The 24,225-nt window shown below is 45.8% G+C and overlaps 1 protein-coding gene across 1 annotated transcript; it reads left to right on the top strand.

Moving 5' to 3' along the window:
• The first annotated feature begins 1,913 nt into the window (after positions 1–1,913).
• Positions 1,914–22,759, top strand: SLFNL1 (schlafen like 1). Its single transcript, XM_043993828.1, has 5 exons — positions 1,914–1,993; positions 16,435–16,609; positions 16,731–17,639; positions 20,664–21,347; positions 22,616–22,759. Exons 1-5 carry the CDS (start codon positions 1,914–1,916, stop codon positions 22,757–22,759), a joined length of 1,992 nt encoding a protein of 663 aa, XP_043849763.1.
• Positions 22,760–24,225: the final 1,466 nt, after the last annotated feature.

Here is a 24,225-nt window from a genome sequence, read left to right as displayed (position 1 = left end):
TGGCTCAGACTTCCCTCAGGGATTTTTGCTAGTAGTGAATTTGACACCTCTGGTGTAAATATAGTTTACCTAGATTTGTGCAAAGCATTTGACAAAGTATTTCATACTAGTCATGATAGAACAGATGGAGCTATATAGGCTAGATCATAATACACTTAGATGGATTAAGATCCAGGTGAATGGCCAGGCTCAAAGAGTAGGTTGAGACCAACTTGGCAGAAGGTAGCTCCAGTCCAGTGTCCCAGGAAGCTGTGCTTGACTCTACACTATTCAGCATTTTTATCAATGACCTGGACAAAAGGCATCAGATCTGCCTGACACAAAACTGAGAGAGATGAACAACTGGATGATAGAGTCAGGACCCCAAAAGGCTAGAACAGAGGCCCTTCACTACTCTGGATTCTCTATCAACGTATTTCCTAAAAGGCAGTACACGGAACTACACATAATGTCCTTCCCATGGTTTGGCTAGAGCAGAGTACAGAGTACAGTGTCTGTCAACTCAAGTTCCTTCTCAAGAGCCTCAAATTCCTGGCCTATGAGGATTAGATGAAAGGCTGACGATATTTAGTAAGAGAAGACAAGACCCAGGGGAATACATGATATTGGTCTTCATGTAGAAGAAAGATTAGGCCTGTTCTGTTTGGCCCCGAAGGGCAGAAACAGTAGGTGGAAGTTATAATTATTTGAGATTGATGTCATGAAAAACTTCCCAATAATCTGGAGTTCTTTAGAAGTGCCAAGGGTTGCCTTGAGTATGAGTGGTCTCATCCTCATTGAGAGTTTTCAAGAAAAAAAATCTGGGTGATGACTTGTTGGGTATATAATAGATGTTTGTGGGGGTAGGGTTTTTGTCTTTTTTAAGGTATGGATTGAACTTAAATGGCTGTTGAGGTCCCTTCTAATTCTCAAATTCTATAATTATGAGATGTCATATTGTTGATGCATATTGAGCTTGCATCTGCCAGACTCTGGTGTTGGGGTGGTGGGGAAGTAGAGAGGGATCTGTATGGGGCTCAATTCTAGCTAGTCTGTCTAAAATATCTAATGAGCGGTCGCCAATAAATTATAAGCTTTAGCAAGAGTTGGACTTTTAAGCATTTATTTCTTTGAAGGTGGATAGTATGTTTCATCATGAGTCCTTTGGGATTGTCTTGGATCATTGTATGGCTGAGAAGAACTAAGTCATTCACAGTTCTTCATCAAACAGTCTTGCTGTCTCTGTGCACAACGTTCTGGTTCTGCTCACTTCACTATGCATCGGTTCATATCAGTGCTTCCAGGCTTTTCTGAAATCATCCTCCTTGTCATTTTTATAGTACAATATAAAATATTAGATTTAGAGCTAAAAGGCACCCTACAGGTAATCTAATTCATTTCTCCCCTCCCCCTATTTTACGGTTTAGTGAAGTGCAGACCAGCCTGGGGAAGTGACTTACCAAGGTTACATGAAACCCAGATATTTTGATTCCAAATTCAGCTCTCTTGCCTCTGCTTTTATCATTTTGGCATGCAGTAAATACCTCATTCTTCCATTTCTCCTCCCTGACTGTGGACCCCAACCCCCAATTTCCTAAAATGAAAGTAAAATTCCCTAATGAAAAACATATGCAAAAGCCATTATTACTGTGAAGAGTCTTGGACTTGTTGAAGTAGAAAGTCATGCTTTCCTTTCTGATCAGAGGAACTCCTCCCTACCCCCCACCCCCACCCCCACCAGATGCATGGAGCATAGGAGAGAGCCACAGAACCCAAGGCACTGTAACCTGGGGAACCAGCCCCAGGCATTCTAATACACCCTGGGGCTGGGCACCAGCCAGGGTGAGGCTGGTTTTGAGACACCAGGGCACCAAGCCCCCTGAAATGGACCTCAGCAAGCCAGCTGGGGGTTCCAACATTGCAGATGTTTGATGATGGCAGGGGATGGGGGTGTGGGCACTTCCAGGCTTCTGGGCTCTGGACAGGTGAGCAAGGCCAAGTGCCTAGGACAAGGGTGAGATAGGCTAGGAGTTGGATATTTTGAGATTTGGGCTTGTACCACCTAAATGAAGGCATGTGGGCCCTAGAGGAACAAGAGTCTAGGACTAGGGAGACATTCTTGCTCCCAGCCTTTGGGACATGCCAAGTTCTTTAGTGGCCCCTGGGCATTTGCCCCAACATGGGGTAGCTTTTAAAGGCACAGACCCTGCCTCTTCCTATCCTGACTTTCCATCTTTCTGTGAGATCACAGTAGGGGTCCTGACAGGGAGGCACCCACTTTCTATTTCATCCACTGCTGCCCACCAGGGAGCTGAGTGAGTCTGAGCCCCAACTGCCCCTGAGCACTTTAATTTCAGCTGGGGAGGCAGGGCAGTAGGAGCCCTGGCTGGACCCCAAGAACAGCTTGTCATATGTTTGGGAGTTAGCCAGGCGAGGGAGGTTTGGGGTAGGTTCAGTCATGAGTTAATCGGGTTCTCTGCCCTCATACTAGCCCTCCTCTACCTGTTTTTCTACCCTACCCTCCTTGCCCTAACTACAGAGGTCACTGGAGACTACCGGGTCCCTCCCCCAACCCAAGCTAGGAGCGCTGCTGCCTGGGGAGGGAGGGGAGACAGAGGCTGGAGTGCCAACAGGGAGGGGCTAAGTCTCCTTAGAGAGGGGAGGAATGAGGGAGGCTGTTTTCAATTCCATTCGACATTTATTAGCTGCCTGCTACATACAAGGTCTTGCGCTTGTTGCTGGGATACAGACAAAAAACCAGACCACCTCCTCCCCAGGGTTTACATTCTACTGGGTGAAGGAGGGTGTATAACACAGTGTTATATGAGGTGGTGGAGGAGGAGGAGGGAGGGAGACCCTTAACAAATGGAAGGATGAAAGAACACCTCCCATGAATGGTGGCACCCCAGCTGAGTCTCGAAGGAACATTGTGAGAAGCAGAGATGAGGGGGAAGAATGAATTCCAGGCTTAGGGAACAGCCTGTGTTCAAAGACAGAGTGTGGGAACATGGAAGGTTGAGTTCAGGAAGCAGCTCCTAGGGCCAGTTCTTCTCAATGGAGAAGCTTGTGAATGGGGACTGTTTCCAAGCTTCCAAAGCAGGAAAGGTAGGTTGGAGTCAGACTATGAAAGACATAACTGCCAGGCAGGCTCAGTTTGTATTTTATCCTCGAGGCCATAAGAATCTACTGAGGAGGGGGGTTTTGTTTGTTTGATTTTTGGTTTTGAGGGATTTTTTGTGGGGCAATGGGGGTTAAGTGACTTGCCCAAGGTCACACAGCTAGTAAGTGTTAAGTGCCTGAGGTCGGATTTGAACTCAGGTCCTCCTGAATCCAGGGCCGGTGCTTTATCCACTTCGCCTCCTAGCTGCCCCTACTGAGGAGTTTTAAGCAGAGGAATGCCACAGAAGATGGTTTGGGGCAGCTGTGTGGAGGTTGGAACTAGTGAGTAGGGAGACCAATTAGATGCAATAAATATTACAACAGCCCATGTGAGAAGTGGTAAGGGCTGTTCAAATAAGGAGGGAAGGAGTAGCTGGGTGAATGAGATGATACAAGGGATATTGTGAAAGCAGAATCAACAGGGTTTGGAAATCTGCTTGAATATGGAAAGTGAGAGAGGGTGAGGACCTTTCAGGTTACAAAGCTGGTTTACTGGGAAGGTGGTAAGTTTCCCTCAGTTGAAAACAGGGACGCTTGAAGGATAGGTTTAGCGGGAAATATGATCAGTTCCATTTTAGACATGGAATTTGAAGTGCCAAGACATCCAGGTGAAGGTGTCCAGGAAAACTATAGGTTATACAAAACCAAAGCTTGGATAAAAGAGAGGTATTGGGGCTGGATTTATAGATTTAGGGGTTACTTAGTAGAATTGCCAAGTTTAAAATAGGTTTTATTGTTAGCCTTTTGTGGCTATAATCTTCATGTGGTGACATATAACAACAGAACTTCCTTTGTAACAGAGAAAAACAGTTAAATACAGCTGTTCTAGTGATTACATCTAACAATGTGTGCAACATTCTGCTCCCATAGTCCCACACCTCTCTGCAAAGAAAAAAAAAATTATATGTATATTCTTTAGGAGCACAGCTGGTCATTACTGTTACTTAGAGTTGGCTTCCTCTTAGTGTTTTTTTTTTATTTACATTATTGTTGTAAATTCATTAGGTGTATTGTTCTTGGTAGTTTTCTCTTTTTAAATTTTACTCTGCATTAGTTCATTTAAATCAGCCTTTGTTTTTCTGAATTTCTCACATTCATCATTTCTTTACTGTAAAATAATAATCCATTATTCATAAATAACCATTTGTTCAGCTATTCCCTGAACTGATGAGTATCTAATTTGTTTCCAGTTCTTTGCTACCAAAGAAAAGAACTGCTTTGAATGGGCATATGAATAATATGTAATTGGACCTTTCTTTTTGTCCTTAACCTTCTTAGAGTAAATACCTAGTAATAGAATTATTGGGTCAAGGGATATGGATAGTTTCCTTACTTTTCTCACATAATTCTAAATTATTTTTCAGGATGGTTGGATTAATTCACAATGCCACCAAGACTGTTTTAAATTTCCCTATTTTCCCATAATTGAGCCTCCAACATTGCCATTTTTGTCATCTTTGCCAATTTGCTTTGTGTAGAAATGATAATTGAACCCACATGAGCTGATATTACCAACAGCAAGAATATAGAAAGGAGGGGGCAGCTAGGTGGTACAGTGGATAGAGCGCCGGCCCTGGAGTCAGGAGTACCTGAGTTCAAATCCAGCCTCAGAGACTTAACACTTACTAGCTGTGTGACCCTGGGCAAGTCACTTAACCCCAATTGCCTCACCAAAAAAAAAAAAAAAAAAGAATATAGAGAGGAGGTGAGGAGCCAGGACAGGAAATCTAAGAGGAATGAGTCAGAGGAAGAAGTGTGGGGGAAAAACAAAAAAAGATCATGATCAAAGAAGGGAATTTCAGAGCTTAAGAATCTTGCGGTTGAATGATTATGGTGAGATAATATGGTGAGATATATCAGATATACTACCCTATGGTTTGTTTGCTGGTATGAGTCATGGTAATTGAAGAGGTCCAACTGAGAGCAGTGTTTTCGAAGCCAGGAAGTCAGAACAAATTCATGGGGTTGTCCACAGAGAGAGTCTGAGCCATGACCAGCTAAGTTGGGTAGTGTCTTCAGAATAAACCATGAACTTGTATATATTTGTGAACATGTTTGGCAAATTTGATCTCAAAGGTTCCTCCTGAGTCTTGGCGGTTGAAACTCATGACTGGAATGTGGCTTTGGATAGAAATAGCTTATTTTAGGGCAGCTAGGTGGTGCAGTAGATAAAGCACCAGAACTGGATTCAGGAGGACCTGAGTTCAAATCCAGCCTTGGACACTTGACAAGCTGTGTGACCCTGGGGAAGTCACTTCACCCTCATTCCCCAAAGGAAAAAAAATAGCTTATTTCCTTTAAAAAAAAAAAGTAGTATAGGTGAAGAGGGAGATAGAGTATACTTGTGATGAAACCCACAAACCAGAGCGATGAGAGAGGCATAGTGTAGAGTATTTGGGTGATGGTCAATGAGAGAGAAACAAAAGTGATTTTGTCATTAGAGTATACTACACATCACCTGAATGAAAAGAACAAATAGATGATGGGCATAGGAAACAGATCACAATCCTGCTAGAGAGAAATGAGATAGTAGTGAAGGGAGACTTCAGTTATTTAGACATCTTTTAGAAAACTAACTCTCAGGGGCAACTAGGTGGTGCAGTGGATAGAGCACTGGCCCTGGATTCAGAAGGAACTGAGTTCAAATCCATCCTCAGACATTTGACACTTAACTAGCTGTGTGACCCTGGGCAAGTCACTTAACCCCAATTGCCTCACCCCCCCCCCAAAAAAAAACCTCTCTCTCTCTCTCTCTCCTCCAAAAATGTAAAAATAGGGCAATTAATTTCTTGACGTATCTTAATGTTAATTTCATCCTGCAACGGGTGAAGGGGAAATTGTGTATTGGATCTGATTCTTCCTAACAGAGAATTTAGTTGATGGAATGAAAAGAAAATTATGGGAACTTGGATAGGCAGTGAGGAGTGGCAACTCCCTCCTCAGCTGGGTGCTGTAGTAGATCAGAGTCAGGACCTCGAGTCAGGAAGACCTGAGTTAAATTTGACAACAGAGACTGACTAGCTGTGGGTCCTCATGCAAGTCACTTAACCTCTGTCTGCCTCAGCTATAAAATGGGGATAATCATAGTTCCTACCTTCCTGAATTATTATGAGGATCAAATGAGATAATATTTGTAAAGTGCTTCACACAGTGCCCAGCACATAGTAGATACTATAGAAATTCTATCATTATTGTTATCATTATCATTAATACCCTCAAGTTTGTGATAGAAAAGGAGAGAAAAATTGGGAATAATTTGACATACATCCTAGATTTTGGGAAAGCATACTTAAGAGGCTTAAGAAAAAGGATAGGTAGAATCCCAAGGATTCTGCAGGGGAAGTGAACCTTGGAAGAATGGGTAAGACTAGGAATGAGCACAAAGAGAAACAATCGTAAGGAGGAAAAATGGGAGTTGTCTGAAAAAAAAAACAAACTTATGCACACAGAATTCACCAAGAAACTTTAAATTTTAAAAAGAAATGGACAGAAAGTGGGAATGAGGGCCGGGAATAGGATGACTGTAAAAGCATGATGCAGCCCTGTAAAAATAGCTTGGCAAGAGGTCTTTTTCAGTGGAGTGTACTTGAGCATGAGCAGTTTAACATTTTTATCCACGACTTATATAAAGAAATAGATGGCATGCTCATCAGATTTGCAGATCACACCAAGTCGAGAGGAAAAGATTTATTGGCTGATCCTGATGATATTAAATTTAACAGAGATAAACTTAAAATCTGGGTTTAAAAAAGTCAACTCTATGAATACTGGACAGAGAGGCATGGTTAGAAAGCAGTTTGTGGTTTTTAGTGGCCTAAGAAAGCTCCCCATGAGCCAGCAATGTGGTGTGGCAGCCAAAATGGCTGGTACGATCTTGGGCTATGCTGAGAGAGGCAAAGCTGCTAAGAACAGGGAGGAGACAGCCTTACTTTATGCCGCCCTTGTCAGACCTCGGACACTGTAGTATTGTGTTCATTACTAGGCACATCCCAGGTTAAGCTTGAGAGCAGCACATCAGAGGAGAAAGGGCCTTAAAGTCCCTGCCACATGAGGACTTGTTGAAGGGATGGGGAATGGAGGAAAAAACACTCAGGACCGACCTGATAATTGCATTCAAGTATTTAAAGGGCTGTCATGTAGAAGAGCATTTATTTAGACTTGTTTTACTTGGCTCCAAAGGACCAAACCAGAAGCCATGGGTTGAAATAGTAAATAGGCATTTAGGTTAAATGCTAGAAGGCTCCTAGCAATGAGGGCTGCCTTCAAATGAGATGGACTGCCTCAGGAGGGGGTTGGAACATTCCTCTCTTTGGAGGTCTCTAAGCAGAAGCTGGGTGGCCAACTATCAGGGATGTTAAGTTCTTTCTGGGTGAGGGCTAAAGTAGACTGCTTCTGAGGTTTCTTCCAGCTCTCGCATTCTAAGATTGTATGTAGTTCTGTAACTAAAGGTGATCTTTAAATAAGGTTTATAAGGTGCCTTTCTTGCAACCACTATATAAAATAGAATTATTATTATCTGTTTTACATATGAGAAACCCAAGGCTCAGGTGAAGTTATTTTTATTTACCCAAGCCCATACAGTTAGGAAATATAAGAGCTAAGACTTAAAGTCAAATCTCCTGAGTTTGTCCTGTGTTTTTCCATTGTATGTGCATATATCTTGTGCGAAAGAGTTGGAGTGTACATGTAGAAGAATATCATGGGACCAAGAAATTTGATGGTTTGAGAACCAACTCTTCACTAGCCTCTTCTCTCCTCTTTCCTCCCTCCAACTTTGTGAGCCCTCCAGCTCAAGTTGTTTTGTGACCTTGGGCAAGTCTCTTCCCCTTTGTTGGCTTCCGTTTTCTACTCTGTAAAATGAGAGTGTTCGTGAGATGATCTTACTTTAAATTCCCTTCCCATGCTAACATTATGTTGTTCTGTGACTTAGAGAATCCCACTCTGCTACTCACTCACAGTGTAACCTTAGCAAGTTACTTGCTCTCTTGGGGACTCAGTGTCCCTCTTTATAAATAGAAGGGAATGGGCTTGCTGATACCCAAGGGCCCTTTCTGCTCTGGCACTCTTAAGTACCTCTAAATCTCAGTTCTCAACCAGAACCTGCCCTAAAGTGAAAGATAATCCTATAATTTTAGGGTTCCCCTCTTCCTCCCAAATTATCTTCCATGCCTTCTGCCTATTTTGTCTATTACTGCCCTTGGAGTTAAAAAAAAAAGTCTCCAAAAGTCCTGTGCATACAATCTATACCTTACAGGCAAGTTGGGGCAGGGCAGTTTTAATGGGATACAGGAACCCATCACCATCAGAAAGCTTTTGTCAATGGTGGTGAGAAGACTAATATGTTAGGTTTGTGAAATGCTTCACATTAGCCTTGGAGGACAAGTACTAAGGGAATAGATGCCAAGACTTCATAACTGTAGGCAGTCTGAGGTCAGAAAGTACAGAAGTGTGCTTGGCTTTCAGTACCAAAGGCACTGAAGCCCCTACACATCTCGTTGCCACCGCCTCAGTCTTGTTATTATTCATTCTCATTTCTATTGGCTTTAAGGTTTACAAAGTCCTTTCTTCACAACCTTATGAGACAAATGTAGGGCAAATAATATTGTCCTATTTTATACATCAGGAAACTGAAGTTTGGGGAATTTAAGTTATTTACAAGCTTATAGAATTTACATCTGAAAGTTGACCTTATAGCTCCCTTAGGCACTGAAGACCCTGAAATAGTAGAGTGGGCAAGTCAGTGAATTTCTAAATTCCAATACATATCAAAGGAAAAGAAAAAAAAGGTGATAAATAGTTGGAAATTAGATATCTACTTCAGACCTCAGAGACAACAGGAGGGTAGCTTTTGTTTGTATTAGAGCTTTGGCAGAAATCTGTTGTAGTTACTGATCACAGGCAACTAAGCATGCCACTGCCACATCTGTGGAAATGGCAAGGAAGCTTTGCTCAGACACTGAACCCATGTCGAATAGCTGCAGCAGTCAGTTTGCCATAAGAGTCCACCACAAGAACAGCAGAAGAGTAAGGATCTCACTTCCAGAAAGTATTGAGGGCCAAGAGAATTTTACAGTAACCAGAGAATGTTCTATGTTTGTGTTTCAGCTAATGAAAGTATAGCTACATAGGCTCAAAGTGCAACTTAGTTTCCCTAATAGAGGAAAAGATGAAAGGGAGATAGAGTGGTTTCTCTACTCTCCAGCCTATCAGGAAAAATGAAATATTCTTGTAAAGAATAGAAATGTTTCAGAGGAAAAATCAAAAAGGGGGAAAAGGGAACCAGAAAAAGCAGAGATGAATAATAGTCTGTGTCAGGAAGTCAGCACAGTGTTGAGAGAAGGGAAAAAGACCATTGACCCTTGAGAGCTGGGTAGAGGTTTTTTTCTGTAGAGATTAGAGCTGGACCTTCCAAAAAGGAAGCAGCCTCTAGTGCTCCAAGGAATGACTATGCACATCCACAGAAGTCACAAGGAATCTTCCAGAACAGAGGAAGAAGAGTGGTGACTTTGTTGAGAAGCAGAGAGAATTTTTGTTGACTTCATATAAAGAATAAAGAGTTCTTCCTTGGGCTATTTGTCCAGGATTTGACAGAGGTAACCGAGATACTTGTTAAATCTGATTATACTGCCCATTCCTGGTGATTCACAGATGGGGTAAATTATACTATCAAAAGGAACCTAGAAAGCATTACTAGGCACTATGCATCCTGGGCAAAAAAAAAAAAAATTTAAAAATAGGGACCTTAGGGGAAGAAGAGACAATTTCATCATAGGTTTAGATTGTTTCACAAAAACGGTTGGATTTGGGAAATGAACAGCTAGTGAAGACAATGTCTCAGAGAGGGGATTTTAATTTCTGGGCCAGTTTAAGATATAGGAAAGGTGGGCTCCTGGAACGGAAATGGTAGGAACCCAAGAGGAATTGGTGAAAAGAAATGTTTATACAGTCTTATGAATTTGATCACAAGGGCTTTAAACTGAAAATGAAAGAGAAAGGAGAAAAACACCCACATAGACCTGCCGCACCAAATACTTGAGAAAATAACAGATACAATATATAGAGAACAACAAAAAGGACCACTAATTTAGAAGATACAGGAAGGAAAAAGCCAGTAACATTGACCATGCACCTTAGATGTCTATATCCTAAGGACACCAAAGCACAAAGTATGGGGGAAAGAACCAACCATCCTAATGGAAAGAGAGAAATTCAACTTCATAAGTATCAACAATACTTGTTTGGATGGTACTTACAACTCAACATTGCTATTCATTCCTTATTCAGAAGGAACAAAAATAAATAGTGAAGTATATATACTAAGAAGATATGCTAGGACAGCTAGGTAGCACAGTAGATAGAGCACCGGCCCTGGAGTCAGGAGGACCTGAGTTCAAATCCGGCCTCAGACACTTAACGCTTACCAGCTGTGTGACCCTGGGCAAGTCACTTAACCCCAATTGCCTCACTAAAAAAAAAAAAAGAAAAAAAAAGAAGATGATATGCTTGCTTATATGAGGAAATGTACAAAATAGAGGGAGGAGGGAAAGCATTTGGGTGAAGATCATGAAATCTCAGAATTAGAAGGGACACCAGCGCCCATCTCATCCAAACCATGCTTAGCCAACAATCCCTATGCAGCATCCCCAATGAAGGGTCTCCCTCAAAACATAGGGGCCTAAAACTGGGCAAAATACTCCAGGCATCATCTGACAAGGACAATAGTCAAACTGGGACCAGCATCCTCCATATTATGAACACTATGCCTCCCATAATAGAATCTAAGATTGTATTAGCTTTTTGGGCTGCCACATGACACTTAATTCATATTAATCTTTTAGTCTACTGAAACTCTTAAATCCTTCTCCTGCCAATTGAACCTGAAGCATTTATCTTTTTGCATACCAACTCTTGCTTAGCTGCATGCCTCCCTCATGCCTAACTGATTTGCAGATGACATGAAGATAAGAAGAAGTAGCTAACCTTCAAATGGCAAGTCAGAATCCAAAATGATCTTGATAGACTGACTCTAAGCAGATGATATTTCACAGAGATAAATGTCAAGTTCTATACTTGTATATTTAGTTGTTTTTTTAAACTCAAGTATAGGGGAGACATGGCTAAGCCTACAGAGGAATAACCAAAACAGGAATCCCAGACCAAAGGGAAGCCTACAATTCTGTTATTCTGAACCAACAGAGTTTTCTAGTTGACTGATAGGAGCTGAGTCCAGGAGCATTCAGCTTAGACCAGAAGGCCAGCAATCAGACTTTGCCCTGCATCAGACAACTTTGGGAGCACCAAAAGCTTGCAGCTCCCCAGCCTGTTCCTGAACTCTTGGAATAATGTAACATTCAATTCCCCAAGAAAGGAGCAACAGTACCAATCCAATCCTTCCCTCCAGAAGTACTATAGAGCCCAGTCCTAACACCAAGCCTGAAGTGAGGAAGTAAGGTGGAAGAATGGGCAAATCACACACACACACACAAAAAAAAAAACCCAACCATAATAAGCTATTATGGTGGCAGGGATGCTCAAGAAACAAATTCCAAAGAAAAGAATGACTCTAAAACATCTACAAACAAAGCTCCAGAGAAAACTCAGCTCAGACACAAGTTCAGTTTGGGTGGTTACTATCAGGATAAAACTGAATTTCATCTGCCTTCTTACTGAGCCAAGAATCCTGCATCTCTCTAAGCTTTGCTTTCACTTTACTTTTAATGGAATTAAATGCTGCCTTCTTAAAGATGGATGAACCAAGCTGCTGGTAAACCCTGTGGATTTCTTGTTTTTCAGTTAACAGCTTCTGAATTTCCCCATTGTTTTCATCAAACCAGTCTGGATGTTTGCCATTGTTCTGCCCCAAATGAACAAATGCAGTGCTGTACACCAAATCTCTGAAAGCCATCTCCTTTTCTGCTCCACTGTTGCTAACTATGTATTGGGTCAACTTTCCCTCCAAGTTTGCAACAAACTGTTCCCACTCAGAGAAGCATTATGATCTGTTGACATTAAGTCTTCTGGTACTCATTTTGCCTTGGGACTGCAGTTTTTGTTGAATGTGAATATTTAGCTTGGAGAGGATAAGTCTGTGATCAGTCCAGCACTCTGCCCCACACAGTGCCTTCATCATTCTCACATCCTGTCTGGCTCTTCTTACAAAGACATAGCCTATTAAATGCCTCTGTTTGCTATGAGGGTGAATCCATGAAGTTTTATTGAGTTTAGCTAAATGTAAGACAGGGTTGGTAATAAAAAGGTCATGAGATGCATAACTCTTCAGTAGTAAGTGACCATTGCTATTGCCGTTTCCAATTCCTTTCCTCCCAAGGACTCCCTGCCATGTCTGGTAGTCTGAGCCTACTCTAGCATTAAAGTCAACTAGAATTATAAGCTTGTCATCTTTTGGTACATTGATGATAAGGGTCTCTAGGTCTTCATACAATTTTTCTTTGACCTCATCAGGGTTTGTCATGATGGGAGCATAGGCACTGATGATGGTGGCATGGTGCTTTCCTGCAAGTGGCAATCTCATTGTCATAAGCCGTCATTCACTCCTTTTGGGAGGTATATAAGTTTGTCGACTAAATTAAATTTGATTGATTTTCACTGCACTCCCCTTCACTGTGGCCACTCCAGAAAAACGTTTATCCAGCTCTGACTTCAGTAAGCTGGCCTTCTTTTGCCAGCCTTGTTTCATTCAGGGCTGCTATTTGAATGTGATACCTGCTGAGTTCTCTTGTAGAAAGAGCTGTTTGTCTTTCAGGCCCACTGGATTTTGCATTTTCTATTAAGTGTGTGTCCATTCCATGTACTGATGGTGAGTGGAATTATCTTTGCAGAAGTTTCTGTACATCCCACATAGTGGGATCCCTGCCTGCCACAGTAATCAGGGCATGGTGGGGTAAGCAGACAATTTTAGGGCACCTTTTCTAGCCCCTTCCTCACACCAGGAGGTGAGCAGTGTGGCCCTTAAAAGGCTGCTCAGATACCCTGGAGGCTGCCAAATCCCCCTGTGCTTCCAGTGAGAAGACGAACCTATGGCCTGGGTTCCCCGTGTGCATGGTTGTGACTACAGCTCCCCATGTATCTGCACCTGCTGCTTCATCACTTGCCTGTCACCACAGGACTTTGAGATAGATAAAAATGGTAAAAGGAGTGGGTGATGTCTTGTGACTCATGCATAAATTGGATTTGAGTGAGGCAGAGTTGCACGAAGTCATTGGCCTCACTCTCTCTTCCAGAGTCATGACAGTGCAGTGGCAGGACAGAGCCAAGATGACTGGTGATAGCTCAAGATGCAGTGGATGACCACGGTGCCTTCGATGTCTAACCAAACTCTTAAGCGCTCCATAGCACCTACTCCAGCTGCCTTCATGGCTGTTGGAACAAATTGTTCTCATCTGCCCATTCCACTGGGGGAAGTCTTCACGTGTTTGGGGTAGACATCTCCCGACTCACCAACGGGCTTGATATCCGTCAGTTATCCTCACCCTGGTTTAGCCTGCCTGCTGAAATGGTTTACCAGGGTGTGGCCGCTGCAAGTGCTACAGCTTCTTGGAGCCACAGTTGAGAGTTAGCTGGCTCAGGGAGACACCAAAGGTGGAAAGCAGCCCTCACACCACAGAGGTACCCGTCTTCCCTGGACATACCCTACACCCCTCTGAACTGATTAAAGAAAAGAAAAATACACATAGTCTTGAATCCAGAAATAAATCTCACTCCAGAAGGGAATAGGAGGGAAATAGGAGAAGGGAAGGGCAAGAATTAGAGGAAGGATAGGTAGACTGAGGGATGTCTTAAGTAAAACAAAATCTAATTAAGTTTTCACCAAAAAAGCTATAGCTTTTTTTTGAGGTGTCGAATAATGGGAATCTGAGGGGGTGCCCATAAACTGAGGAATGGCTGGACAGCTTTTGGTATGTAGATGTGATGGGATAACATCATACTATAAAAAAATGATGAAAGAGGTAGTTTCAGAGAAAACGGGAAAGATGTTTATGAACTGATGCTGAGTGAAGTGAGCAAAACCAGGAGAACAATGTACACAATCACAGTCCATTTTGTAAGAATTAGGATCTCTAATCAGTATGTTAACCAACCATGATTGCAGAAGATTAATGTTGAAGCATACCACCCACCTCCTTGGTAAAGTGGTCTAAGTGAGCAGCATGAGAACTATATTATTTAGACATGGCCAGTGCCGGTGTGTGAAATGAGTGCAGTTGTTCAGTAATTTGAACACTCGTTGGTGTTGCCCTTATTTAGATTTGGGACATAAACTGATCTTTTCTAATACACTGGCCACTGTTGAGTTTTCCAAATTTGCTGGCATATTGAATGCAGAATTTTAACAGCATCACCTTTTAGGGTTTAAAATAGCTCAGCTGAAGGGGCAGCTAGGTGGTGCAGTGGATAGAGCACCGGCCCTGGATTCAGGAGGACCTGAGTTCAAATCTGACCTGAGACACTTGACACTTACTAGCTGTGTGACCCTGGGCAAGTCACTTAACCCCAATTGCCTCACAAAAAAAAAATAGCTCAGCTGAAATTCATCTTCACTGTTATTCCAATTATCTTTTGATTTCCCACTTTAGTATCCTAATCCCCTATTATAAATGCAATGTCTTTTTTTCAGTCTTCTTTCTAGAAGATGTTACAGGTTTTCATAGAATTGAGCAACTTTGACCTCAGCCTCAGTGGGCGGAGCATAAACTTGTATTGCTGTAATATTCAATGATTTGCTTGGATTAGAACAGATAAGCATTCTGTCATTTTTGGAGATTATACCCCAGTATTGCTTTCCTCACCCTTTTATTGACTTTAAGGGCTACTCCATTTCTTCTAAGGGATTCTTGCCCACAGTAGTATATGTAATTATTACCTGAATTAAATTCACCCATTCCTATAGATTTAATTTCACTGATACCCAAACTGTTGGTGTTTAATCTTTCCATCTTATGTTTGACCATATGCAGCTTACCTTGGTTCATAGATCAGACTTTCCTTTGGTCATCACTTTCATCTGCAGCTGAGCTTCCTTTTGGCTTTGGCCCAGTGGCTTCATTAGTACTGGAGCTACTTTGTAGTTGTCCTCCACCCTTCCCCAGTAGCATATTGGACACTTTTTGATCAGAGGAGCTGATCTCTTTTATCATTATAATACTGTCCATGGGGTTTTCTCGGCAATGACACTGGAGTAACCCTATATGAGATAGGTCATAGTTTCATTGACCTATGCAAGCCCTTCAGTATGACAAGGCAGGAGCGGGTAGAAGAGCGATATAAGGTATCTTCAAGGTTTTTGTTTGTTTCCTTGTTTTTTTGTTCGTTTGGGTTTTTTTTGTTTTTGTTTTTGTTTTTTGCGGGGTTAAGTGACTTGCCCAGCGTCACACAGTTAGTAAGTGTCAAGTGTCTCAGGCTGGATTTGAACTTAGGTCCTCCTGAATCCAGGGCCAGTGCTCTATCCACTGCATTCTCTTCAAAAATTTTTCAGTAGTCCTAAAAAAGAAGGATTAGACTGTTTTCTGCTTAACCCTGGAGGGCAAAGCTAGGAGCAATGTATACTTGTTGTAGCTACAGGCAGTTTTCAAGTCATAGGAACCTAGATTTAGAACCAGCAGGGAATTTAAGAGGTCATCTAATCCAGTTGAAGCCTAGAATGGTTAAATGGGTTGTCCAGTCATGTGGATAAAAAAAATACCAGATCATAGATGAGGACTCTGATAGGACTCCAGAGGCCCTTCAGCTCATCTTCTCCCACCCCCTTAATTTTACAGTTGAGGAAACTTGGGCTCTGGAAGGTTATTTGACTTGCCTGTGGTCATAGTGTCTGAAGTAGAATTGAACCCAGGTCATCAGACTCCATAGCCAGTGGTCCTTTCGCTGCGTCGTGCCTCTCCCCACTCCAAATCCACTCCTTTGTCTAATATTACTGCACTGCTTGTTTGGTGTAAGGGGAAACTTCTAACAATCAGAGCAATCCCAATAGGAAAGGGGCTACTTTGGGAAATAGTGGGTTACCTCTCCTTGGAGGTTTTCCAGCAAAGACTGGGGACTACTGTTCAAGTACAAGTCAGACTAGGACATCTCTGAGTGCCCTTCCAACTATGAGATTCTTCTACTTCCAGCCCCGTACTTTACTGATGACCTCTCTGGGCTCAGATTCCTTAAGGGACTTGCCTTACATCCTAGTGGCAGAATCAAGATTCAGACCCCAGTCACCCAATCGCCTCCCTCGGCTTTGCTGGGGAAGGTTTAAAGCTTCCTGGGCTTTACCTGGTCTTCTTTGTTCTCTAGGACCCAAGCCGGAGCACGGCCCCATACTGCAGGGCCTCCCCATCAGGCCATCATTTCTCCCCTTCTACCTTCTCCGCACCCGAGATTGGGAGCCGAAAGGGGCCAGGCCCAGCTGGGGCCCATCCTTGCTCCTTCCAACCAGTCACTTGGCAGCCTCACCGTCCCTGGAAAGTGTGTGGGTTTCCCCCAGAAAGCTTCCCTGTGCTGCTGGCCCCAGTCCAGGGCCCAGCTGCTCATCTACTTCAGTCATCTCTGAATCCTTGAGACCCAGAGGCACAGAGCACAGTCCTTAGAAGGTGACTAGAGGAGAGGAACTAGTGGGCATTCTCCAGAACCAAAAGTCACCCTTGGAGATGAGCTCCCCAAAGCCCTCCCCAAAGGAGACCGTCATGGAAACACCTCAGGGGCTGATCCCCAAAGAAACACTCTGGAGGCCAACTTCAGTAGGGGAAGCCACCCCCAAAGAGACCCCCACAGAGACATCCCAAGTACAGACTCCAACAGAAGAGACCAGAACAGACTCTTGGGAGTCCTTCATGAAAATACTCCTGGAAAAGAACTTCAATGAGGAATCCCTTGAGGAGAGACCCCAAGAAACTCCCTCCAAAATCCCCAGAGAAACACAGCAAGTAGAGATTCCAGTAGGAGAAACCCTATCAGACACCCTCTCCTGGGGGTCTCTCCTAGAGATACCTATCACAGGGACAGCTCTAGAGATGTTAACAGAAAATCCCATTGGAGAATCTCCCTCCAGGAACTCAAAGGGAGAGCCGTCCTTGAAGATGCTCGTAGAAGAGACAGTCTCAAAAGAGACCCTGGAAGGAAGACCCTCAGGGGAGCCCCTCCATATGCAGCCCCCACCAGAAGAGCCACCTCCCGAGGGCCCCTTCTCCAAGATGCCCTCACCTCTGCACACCCTGTATGTGAGCCACTTGAACCCACAGTTCTCAGGGGCAGTGCTCTCCTGCCTCCTGCGGGACATGTTTGAGCGTATGCACCTGCCACTGGAGCGGGAGGCCATCAGAGTAGTAAAGAAGCATCGGCGTGCCCATGCCTTAATACAGGTGCCCACCTCGGTAGTTTCCAGTACTGTGGCCCAGCAACTACAGCAAGCTGCCGAGGAACACGTGCTTCTGAAGGACCTCGTGGCAAGGGGCAAGATGCTGTCAGTGAGCGAGGGCCCACGGATCCTCTTCAGCAGAGAGGTAGGATGAGCAGGGCAGGGCCATGGAAGCGGGGGGTGGGGTATGGGGGAGGGCGGAATAGTGCCGGGAGCGGGGGAGAGCACAAGTTCAATCTGTAGCCATCTGTATTGGCATCTAGAAGGTGCTTCAGGATGCATCCTGAACAAACCTCAGCCCTAGCGCACTCAGTGCTGTGGCAAAACAATTACTTGGAAAAGTTCTATAAATGATGCTAGTTTAACAAAGGCTTCAGACCTTGGTGAAGCATGAAGCTAGCTTCAGGAAGAAAAGGCTCCTTCGGGGGCAGCTAGGTGGAGCAGTAGATAGAGAACTGGCCTTGGATTCAGGAGTACCTGAGTTCAAATCCAGCCTCAGACACCTGACACTTACTAGCTGTGTGACCCTGGGCAAGTCACTTAACCCCCATTGCCCCGCCAAAAAAAAAAAAAAGGTTCCTTCTATAAGGGACAATGTTGTATAATCACAGGACCCACCTTCCCTGAGTGGCCACCCCTATCCTACCTTACCCAGCTGTCTGACAGCTAGGGTGAAGGGAGCCATTCCTTTCTTCCTCCCAGGCTCTCACTGCAGCTACTCTGGTCTATTCCCACTTACCTCATGTCCAGAGAAAAGGGAATGTAGATAGAGGTGGTAGGTGGGGGAGGGGGTTTTCCCCTGCTATGTTCTAAGCTGACTGAGCCATCAGAGCCCTACCAGAGCCTTTGTGCTGTGTCCTAGAGGTGGAGAGATGGTGGAGGTGAGGGAGAAGAGAGGACGGTTCAGCCATGACATGGGCAAAGGGAGAACAAAGTCATCCAGGGGAAGGGCACGGTGGGCAGCAGGGAAGATGGAAAAGAAACAGATTTCAAAGGAAAACCTATCAGTAGTAAGGGCAGAGTTCCAGAAGCCATAGGGCACTGAGGGTGCCAGGAAGCCCCAGAAGAGTCCTGGAGCTGAATGCCTGCTTTATAAAAGAGGGATCAGGCTCGCCCTGCTTGGCCCCAGCAGGACGGCCTAGAAGCAATGAGTGTGAAGTACAGGGGAACAGATTTTGGCTTAATGTAAGGAAAAGCTTCACAAAATCACATCTCAGAGTTGGGAAGGTCCTCACAGACTCTCATTCCAACCACATCTGGAGAGGAATCCCCCCATAGCATTCCTGGTCAGCAGTCACCCAACTATGGCTAAACAGGGGTACCCACTGCCTCCCAAAGGTCGTCACTCTACTCCAGGAAAGCTGTGTTTGCAGGTTTCTCCTTTCATCATGCCTCAGTCTTCGTTTTAGCCATTTCCACCCACTCATACAATTCCTTTCAGGTCAGAGCTTGATGGGGTCAGCTGCTTACTCCTAGTATCCCCCAACTCTGTCCTCTGAAAGTTTCCAGGCCTGGGGGGTTTGGCCTTAGCACTTTCTTATAAGCCTCATTGGCACAAGAGGCCTGGGCATGAGATCTGAGACCAGAGTGACCAGGGGTAGTTCTTACTATCACCTAATGAGCAATCTGGGACTGTTAGGAGAAATAGGGTGGAGACCTGTGGGTTTTTCTGGCATCAGGAGAGGGACTCAGAAATCCTGATCCAAGGGCAGACACTGGCAGCTTGCTAACCACCCATGGACCGAGGCATAGGAGAGCCCTTTCTTTGTAGGACGTTCTCATGAAGTAGTCTATCCCACAACTAGACAAAAATCCCATTATAGCTCCAGCCAGTGGTCATCGAGGCTTTGCTTTGAGGCCTCTAAGGAGAAGGTTCCCATTGTCAGACCATTCCATCTGGTTCGAAGTTAAAGCCCAACTGATAATAGCGACCATATTAAGATTATGACCCACTTTGTGTGGATCTTCTCATTTGACCATCATAACAAAACTAGGAGATGCTCCAAAAAAAGGCCAGGGAAGCTGCAGTTCAAAGAGCTGGAAATGCCTTGTCCATGATCAAACAAGGCTCTGGGGCAGGATTCAAACTCAGTTCTTTTTTGGTCCTCAGAAGGTGAGCAGTGTCCACACTGAATCCCATCAGTAAACAACCTCAGCATACGCACACACTTAAGAAGCCTCTAGGGCCCTGACAGAAATACACACATACATTTTGCTCACTCTCTCTTAAGCTTTCCCACCTTTGACCAGTGATCAGATGCCTAAAGACAGGATGGGCTGTCTTTAGAACGTTCCCCATACCAGAGGTCTTTAAACAGAGGCCAAAAGACCACTCTGGGTCATCTGGGACATTGCAGAGGGGACCCCTTCTCTGGATGGGAGTTGGAATAGATGACCTGAGATGCCAAAATTCTATGAAGCATTATAGGGGTTTGTGCTCATCCCAGGGGGGTGGGATTGTCATTTGTAACCAAGGTCATCCCGGCTGGCTGATATGACCTCATCCCACACTCAGGATCCTGGGGGCTGGCTGGGCCTCTGTGTACAGGGGGCAAAGCCATGAGATTCAAAGAGTAAATTCAATTGGATAGAAGTTGTTATATAGCACATTGAGGCTTGACGTAAGGGAAAGCTTCCTAACAGAGCCATCCCAAAGGGGAACTGGAAGGTAGTGGGGTTCACCCTCCAGGCCCCCAGGGAGTCTCATTTGTGCCATCCCTTTCTGGGGTGTAAAGGGATCCAAGAAAAGGGCTAAAATCCAGTTCAGACTCACCCCACTTCCCTCATCTCACTTTCTGTGAGGGGCACGAGGCCTAATTTCCTTGAGACCCTAGCCTCGACTGGCCCAAGGCTGGGGGTTCTGCCAAAACCCCAGGGGAAGCTTGCCTCCCCCTCCCTCATTCTCACTCCCACAAGTCCCAGGTTTCAGAGGCCGGACCTCCTCCTCACCCCTCCCACCGCTCCGCCCCCAAAGGAGGTCCCCGCCCGCCCTTCAGTGACCAGAAGCCTCCTCTGGTCTATTCCCTCCCAGCCAGATCTAAAGTTGGGGAGGAATAAACCTCATCCCAGAGGGTATTTCTGGCAGCTGAGCCCCTCCCTGCACACATGCTCTGGAGAATGGGAACTCCCTGCTTGTTCCCTAGGCCCCCTTCCCCTCCTGTCCCCCCAGAGCTTCCAGCCCACAGATGATGGCAGCACCCACAACTATGCCTCCCGACCAGTCCCGTCCCGGCCCAGCGCTGGGCTCTCATCAGACTGGCCCTCTGCCACCACAGCCTCCAGCCCGCCTGCCAGGGCCTTCCGAGCCGTCTCTCCAAGCCTGCCCTGTGCCGCCCGCTCAGACAGTGCCATCGTGCACCAAGAGATTGTGGGCCAGGAGAAGCTCTTCCACGGCGCCTTCCTAGGCAATGAAACGCGCAACGTGGAGTTCAAGCGCGGGGGCGGCGAATACCTGAACCTGGCCCTGAAGCATCATGTCCGCCGCTACGTCTGTGCCTTCCTCAACAGCGAGGGTGGCAGCCTCTTTGTGGGCATAGAGGACAGCGGGCTCGTGCGCGGCATCCGCTGCGGCCACCACGACGAGGACCGAGTGCGGCTGCTGGTGGACTCCATCCTGCAGGGATTCAAACCCCAGGTGTTCCCCGACGCCTACGCGCTCACCTTCATTCCTGTGATAAAGGCGGGGGGCAGAAGCAACAACTTGCTCAAGGTGATCCGCCTCACGGTGCACAGGCCCAAGGCCCGCTCGGAGCCGCTGCTCTACGAGACCGACCTGGGGGAAGTGTTCCTGCGACGCGACGGCAGTATCCAGGGCCCGCTGTCCGGCAGTGCCATTCAGGAGTGGTGCAGGCAGGTAACTGGTGGCCTGGCCCTGGCAGAAGTGACATAGAACCGTGAGGTCTTAGGGCTAGATAGGACCAGACTCCTCATTTATTTTCAGATGAAGAAACTGAGGCCAGAGAAGAGAAGGGATTTATCCAAGGTCACATGGATAATTAGAGCTGAGATTCACACCTAGGCCCTATAACTCCACTTCCCTGAGATGACACCAAAAATGTCTCCCTCACTGGTCTCCCCCACCCAAACCCCCAGCCAATATTAGTCTAGGCATTCATTCATAAACATTCATGATGTGTCTCCTTTGCCCAGCAGAGGGGAGAAACAGCATGTAGATGAAGCCTACACACACGGATAGCTCTTAACACACAATACAGGCAGACTGCCCCACAAGGTACAAGCCAAGGGTGATGTGTGTGCAAAGGGAGAAAGTTTTTTCTAACCAGAATGTTGGGGAACCCTTCCTGGAGGAATGAAATCATGGACAAGCAAAGTGTTGAAAGCATCAGGGTAGATCATGCTCCCAAGGGCAGCATGCAACAGATGAGTTGAGGCCTCAGTGGCAGGGCTTGCCCAGGGTTAGGTAGTGGAGAGAATTCTGGCCTGGACATCAGGAGACCAGACTCTAAGTCTCACTAGCTGGCCATGTGACCTTGGACAAGTCCCTTGTCTCTCCATGGACCTGAGTCTTTCAGTTTATAACGTGAGGTTCAAGTAGAGATAGAATGGAGCACTTCTTACTGGAAAGGCTGGACTTGATAAGGTAGAAATTAGGCAGGGGGTGGGGGCAGGGGGGCAGTGAGGGGAGTGGCCAGGACAGTGGTGGGAAGAAAACCATTCCAGCTTGGGGGATGGCATGATCACAGAGAGAGAGAGACTGGTGAGAGCAGGACAAGCACAGTGAATGGAGAGTAAGCCCATTTTGGTTGGAATATAAAGCAAGCCTGTGAAAGGGGTTAGTAAGATGAGGTTGGACACAGGATGGAAGTAGCTTTTGCAGAGCCTTGAACGCCAGGATTGTAAGTGTATACTTGACTCAGTAGGCAGTAGGGAGCCACTGAGAGTTCTTGAGAGGAGCGATTTAGAGCAGGGCTGTAGTGAGTAGCGCAGCCTGAGAAGGATCGGAGGTGGAGGCAGAAGAGTAAGGAGACCTCCCGCAGCCCTGGCGAGAAGAGCAAACAGCCCCTCCCGCTTAGAGCTAGCAGGCTGGCAGAGGGAGTGAAGAGCTCAAGATAGGCGCGTGCTCCCTGGCTGCCCGTCCCTAACTGACTTGTGTATCCTCAGAAATGGATCGCAGAGCTGAACAAGCTGCAAAAAAGGGTCAGTGTCCTGACCATAGAGAAGGAGCATCTCCAGGAACAGCTGAATCGGGGCCTGTGCAGACAGCTGTGCCGGCAGCCCTCTTCCTGCATCTGCTGCATCATGTGACGGGCCTCGAGAGGCGGGGGCCCCAGCAAACCGGATCAGATCGGCCGACAGGGCGCGCTGGCGCCGCGCTCAGGCCCCTCGCGGGCAGCCCCTAGGCAGGCTCCCCCACTGGCCCCTCCCCGATGGGTCTCCGCAGGCACAGGTAGGGGGCGTGGAAAAGTCACTTTAAAAATGACTCATTATCAATCCTCCACTTCAGGGGAAACTTCTCTCAGCCTCAGCTCTGAGAAAGCTGGCACTGCCTGCCAATTTTCCTTCATCTTCAAGCAACAGCATCGGAATCCCGGAGCTCCCTGAGGGAGGAAGCTAGGAAGCTAGCCAGCAAGCCTAGGTTTGTCCATGAAGCACCTATGTTCTCATGTGATGGCCATCATTAGCCAGCTCCCTACACAGGCCTGCTGGGAATTGTTCTTTGCAAAGCTCTTTAATAAAGTCAGTCATATCTGGGCCAGCAATGGTTGTGACTTCAGTGGCAGCTGAACTGGGTCCAAGATCGAGGGCCACGGGGCAGACGCAGCACTCAGCCACCAGCTCTGTTCTAAGCAGGGGAAAGGGTGGTATGGTCCTGTGATGGTCAGAATGCCCAAGGAAGTTTTTTTAGATATAGTTGTCCCTTCTGAACTCAAAGAACCAGACACAGTCATATCTCCTAAATCAAGGAGAGCTCAGTTATCAGTCCCATCCAACATTTTACCTTGTCTTAATTGGCCAGGAACCTAGTGGCTCTGCCCTGACAAAACTTAGAGATGACACTGTTCTCATGGACCTCATAGGTTGGGGGTGGGGGTGGGTAGAGGATGGCAGCATAAAGTATTACCTAAATACAGAGAGGGACAAAGGTAAGTGGGGTCTGAGGTGGAAGACTATCACTGATGGGCAGTCAGGCTCACAGGAACGAGAGCATGGGGCAGTCACACTGAGGGGGAAGTGAGTGATCCAGGGTAGTGGGAGAGTAGTGTGTGGAGAAGGGAGTAATGAGAGATGGAAAGGTAGGGTGACTCCAGATTCTGGAGGGCCCCGAAAGCCTGGCAAAAGACTGAACTTTAGAGAGAGGACAACTATGAAAGATTTTTGAGCCAAGGCATAACATGATTAGATGTGTGAGAAAAAACATTCTGGTAGGACATAAGGCAGGGTGGACGCAAGAAGACCTTACCTATGCAGTGGCTACTTTAAGGCACTATAGTTCATGTCAGTGGCACAGCGGAGCCCTGTCCTAAGGTGGCTGAAGTAAGCAGAGAAAGGGACGGACATAAAAGATGTTGCCAAATCCAGATAACAGATAAGAGGGGAGGGAGAAATGGGGAAAGCCAAAGATTTTAAACAGGAATAGGTTTGGGGAGAAAGGCGACTTAAGTTTTAGTCATGAGTTGGAGGTGCTGGTTTGGCATCCTGATGGGATTGTCCTAAAAGCAAATAGAAATAAATGCAGGACTGAAGTTTGGAAGAAAGTTAGGACTAGTGGT

This window comes from Dromiciops gliroides, chromosome 3, assembly GCF_019393635.1.
Source record: "Dromiciops gliroides isolate mDroGli1 chromosome 3, mDroGli1.pri, whole genome shotgun sequence".
Taxonomy (NCBI): Eukaryota; Metazoa; Chordata; class Mammalia; order Microbiotheria; family Microbiotheriidae; genus Dromiciops; species Dromiciops gliroides.
The sequence above is the reverse complement of the archived record's forward strand: the minus strand, read 5'-3'. Positions and strand labels throughout refer to the sequence as shown.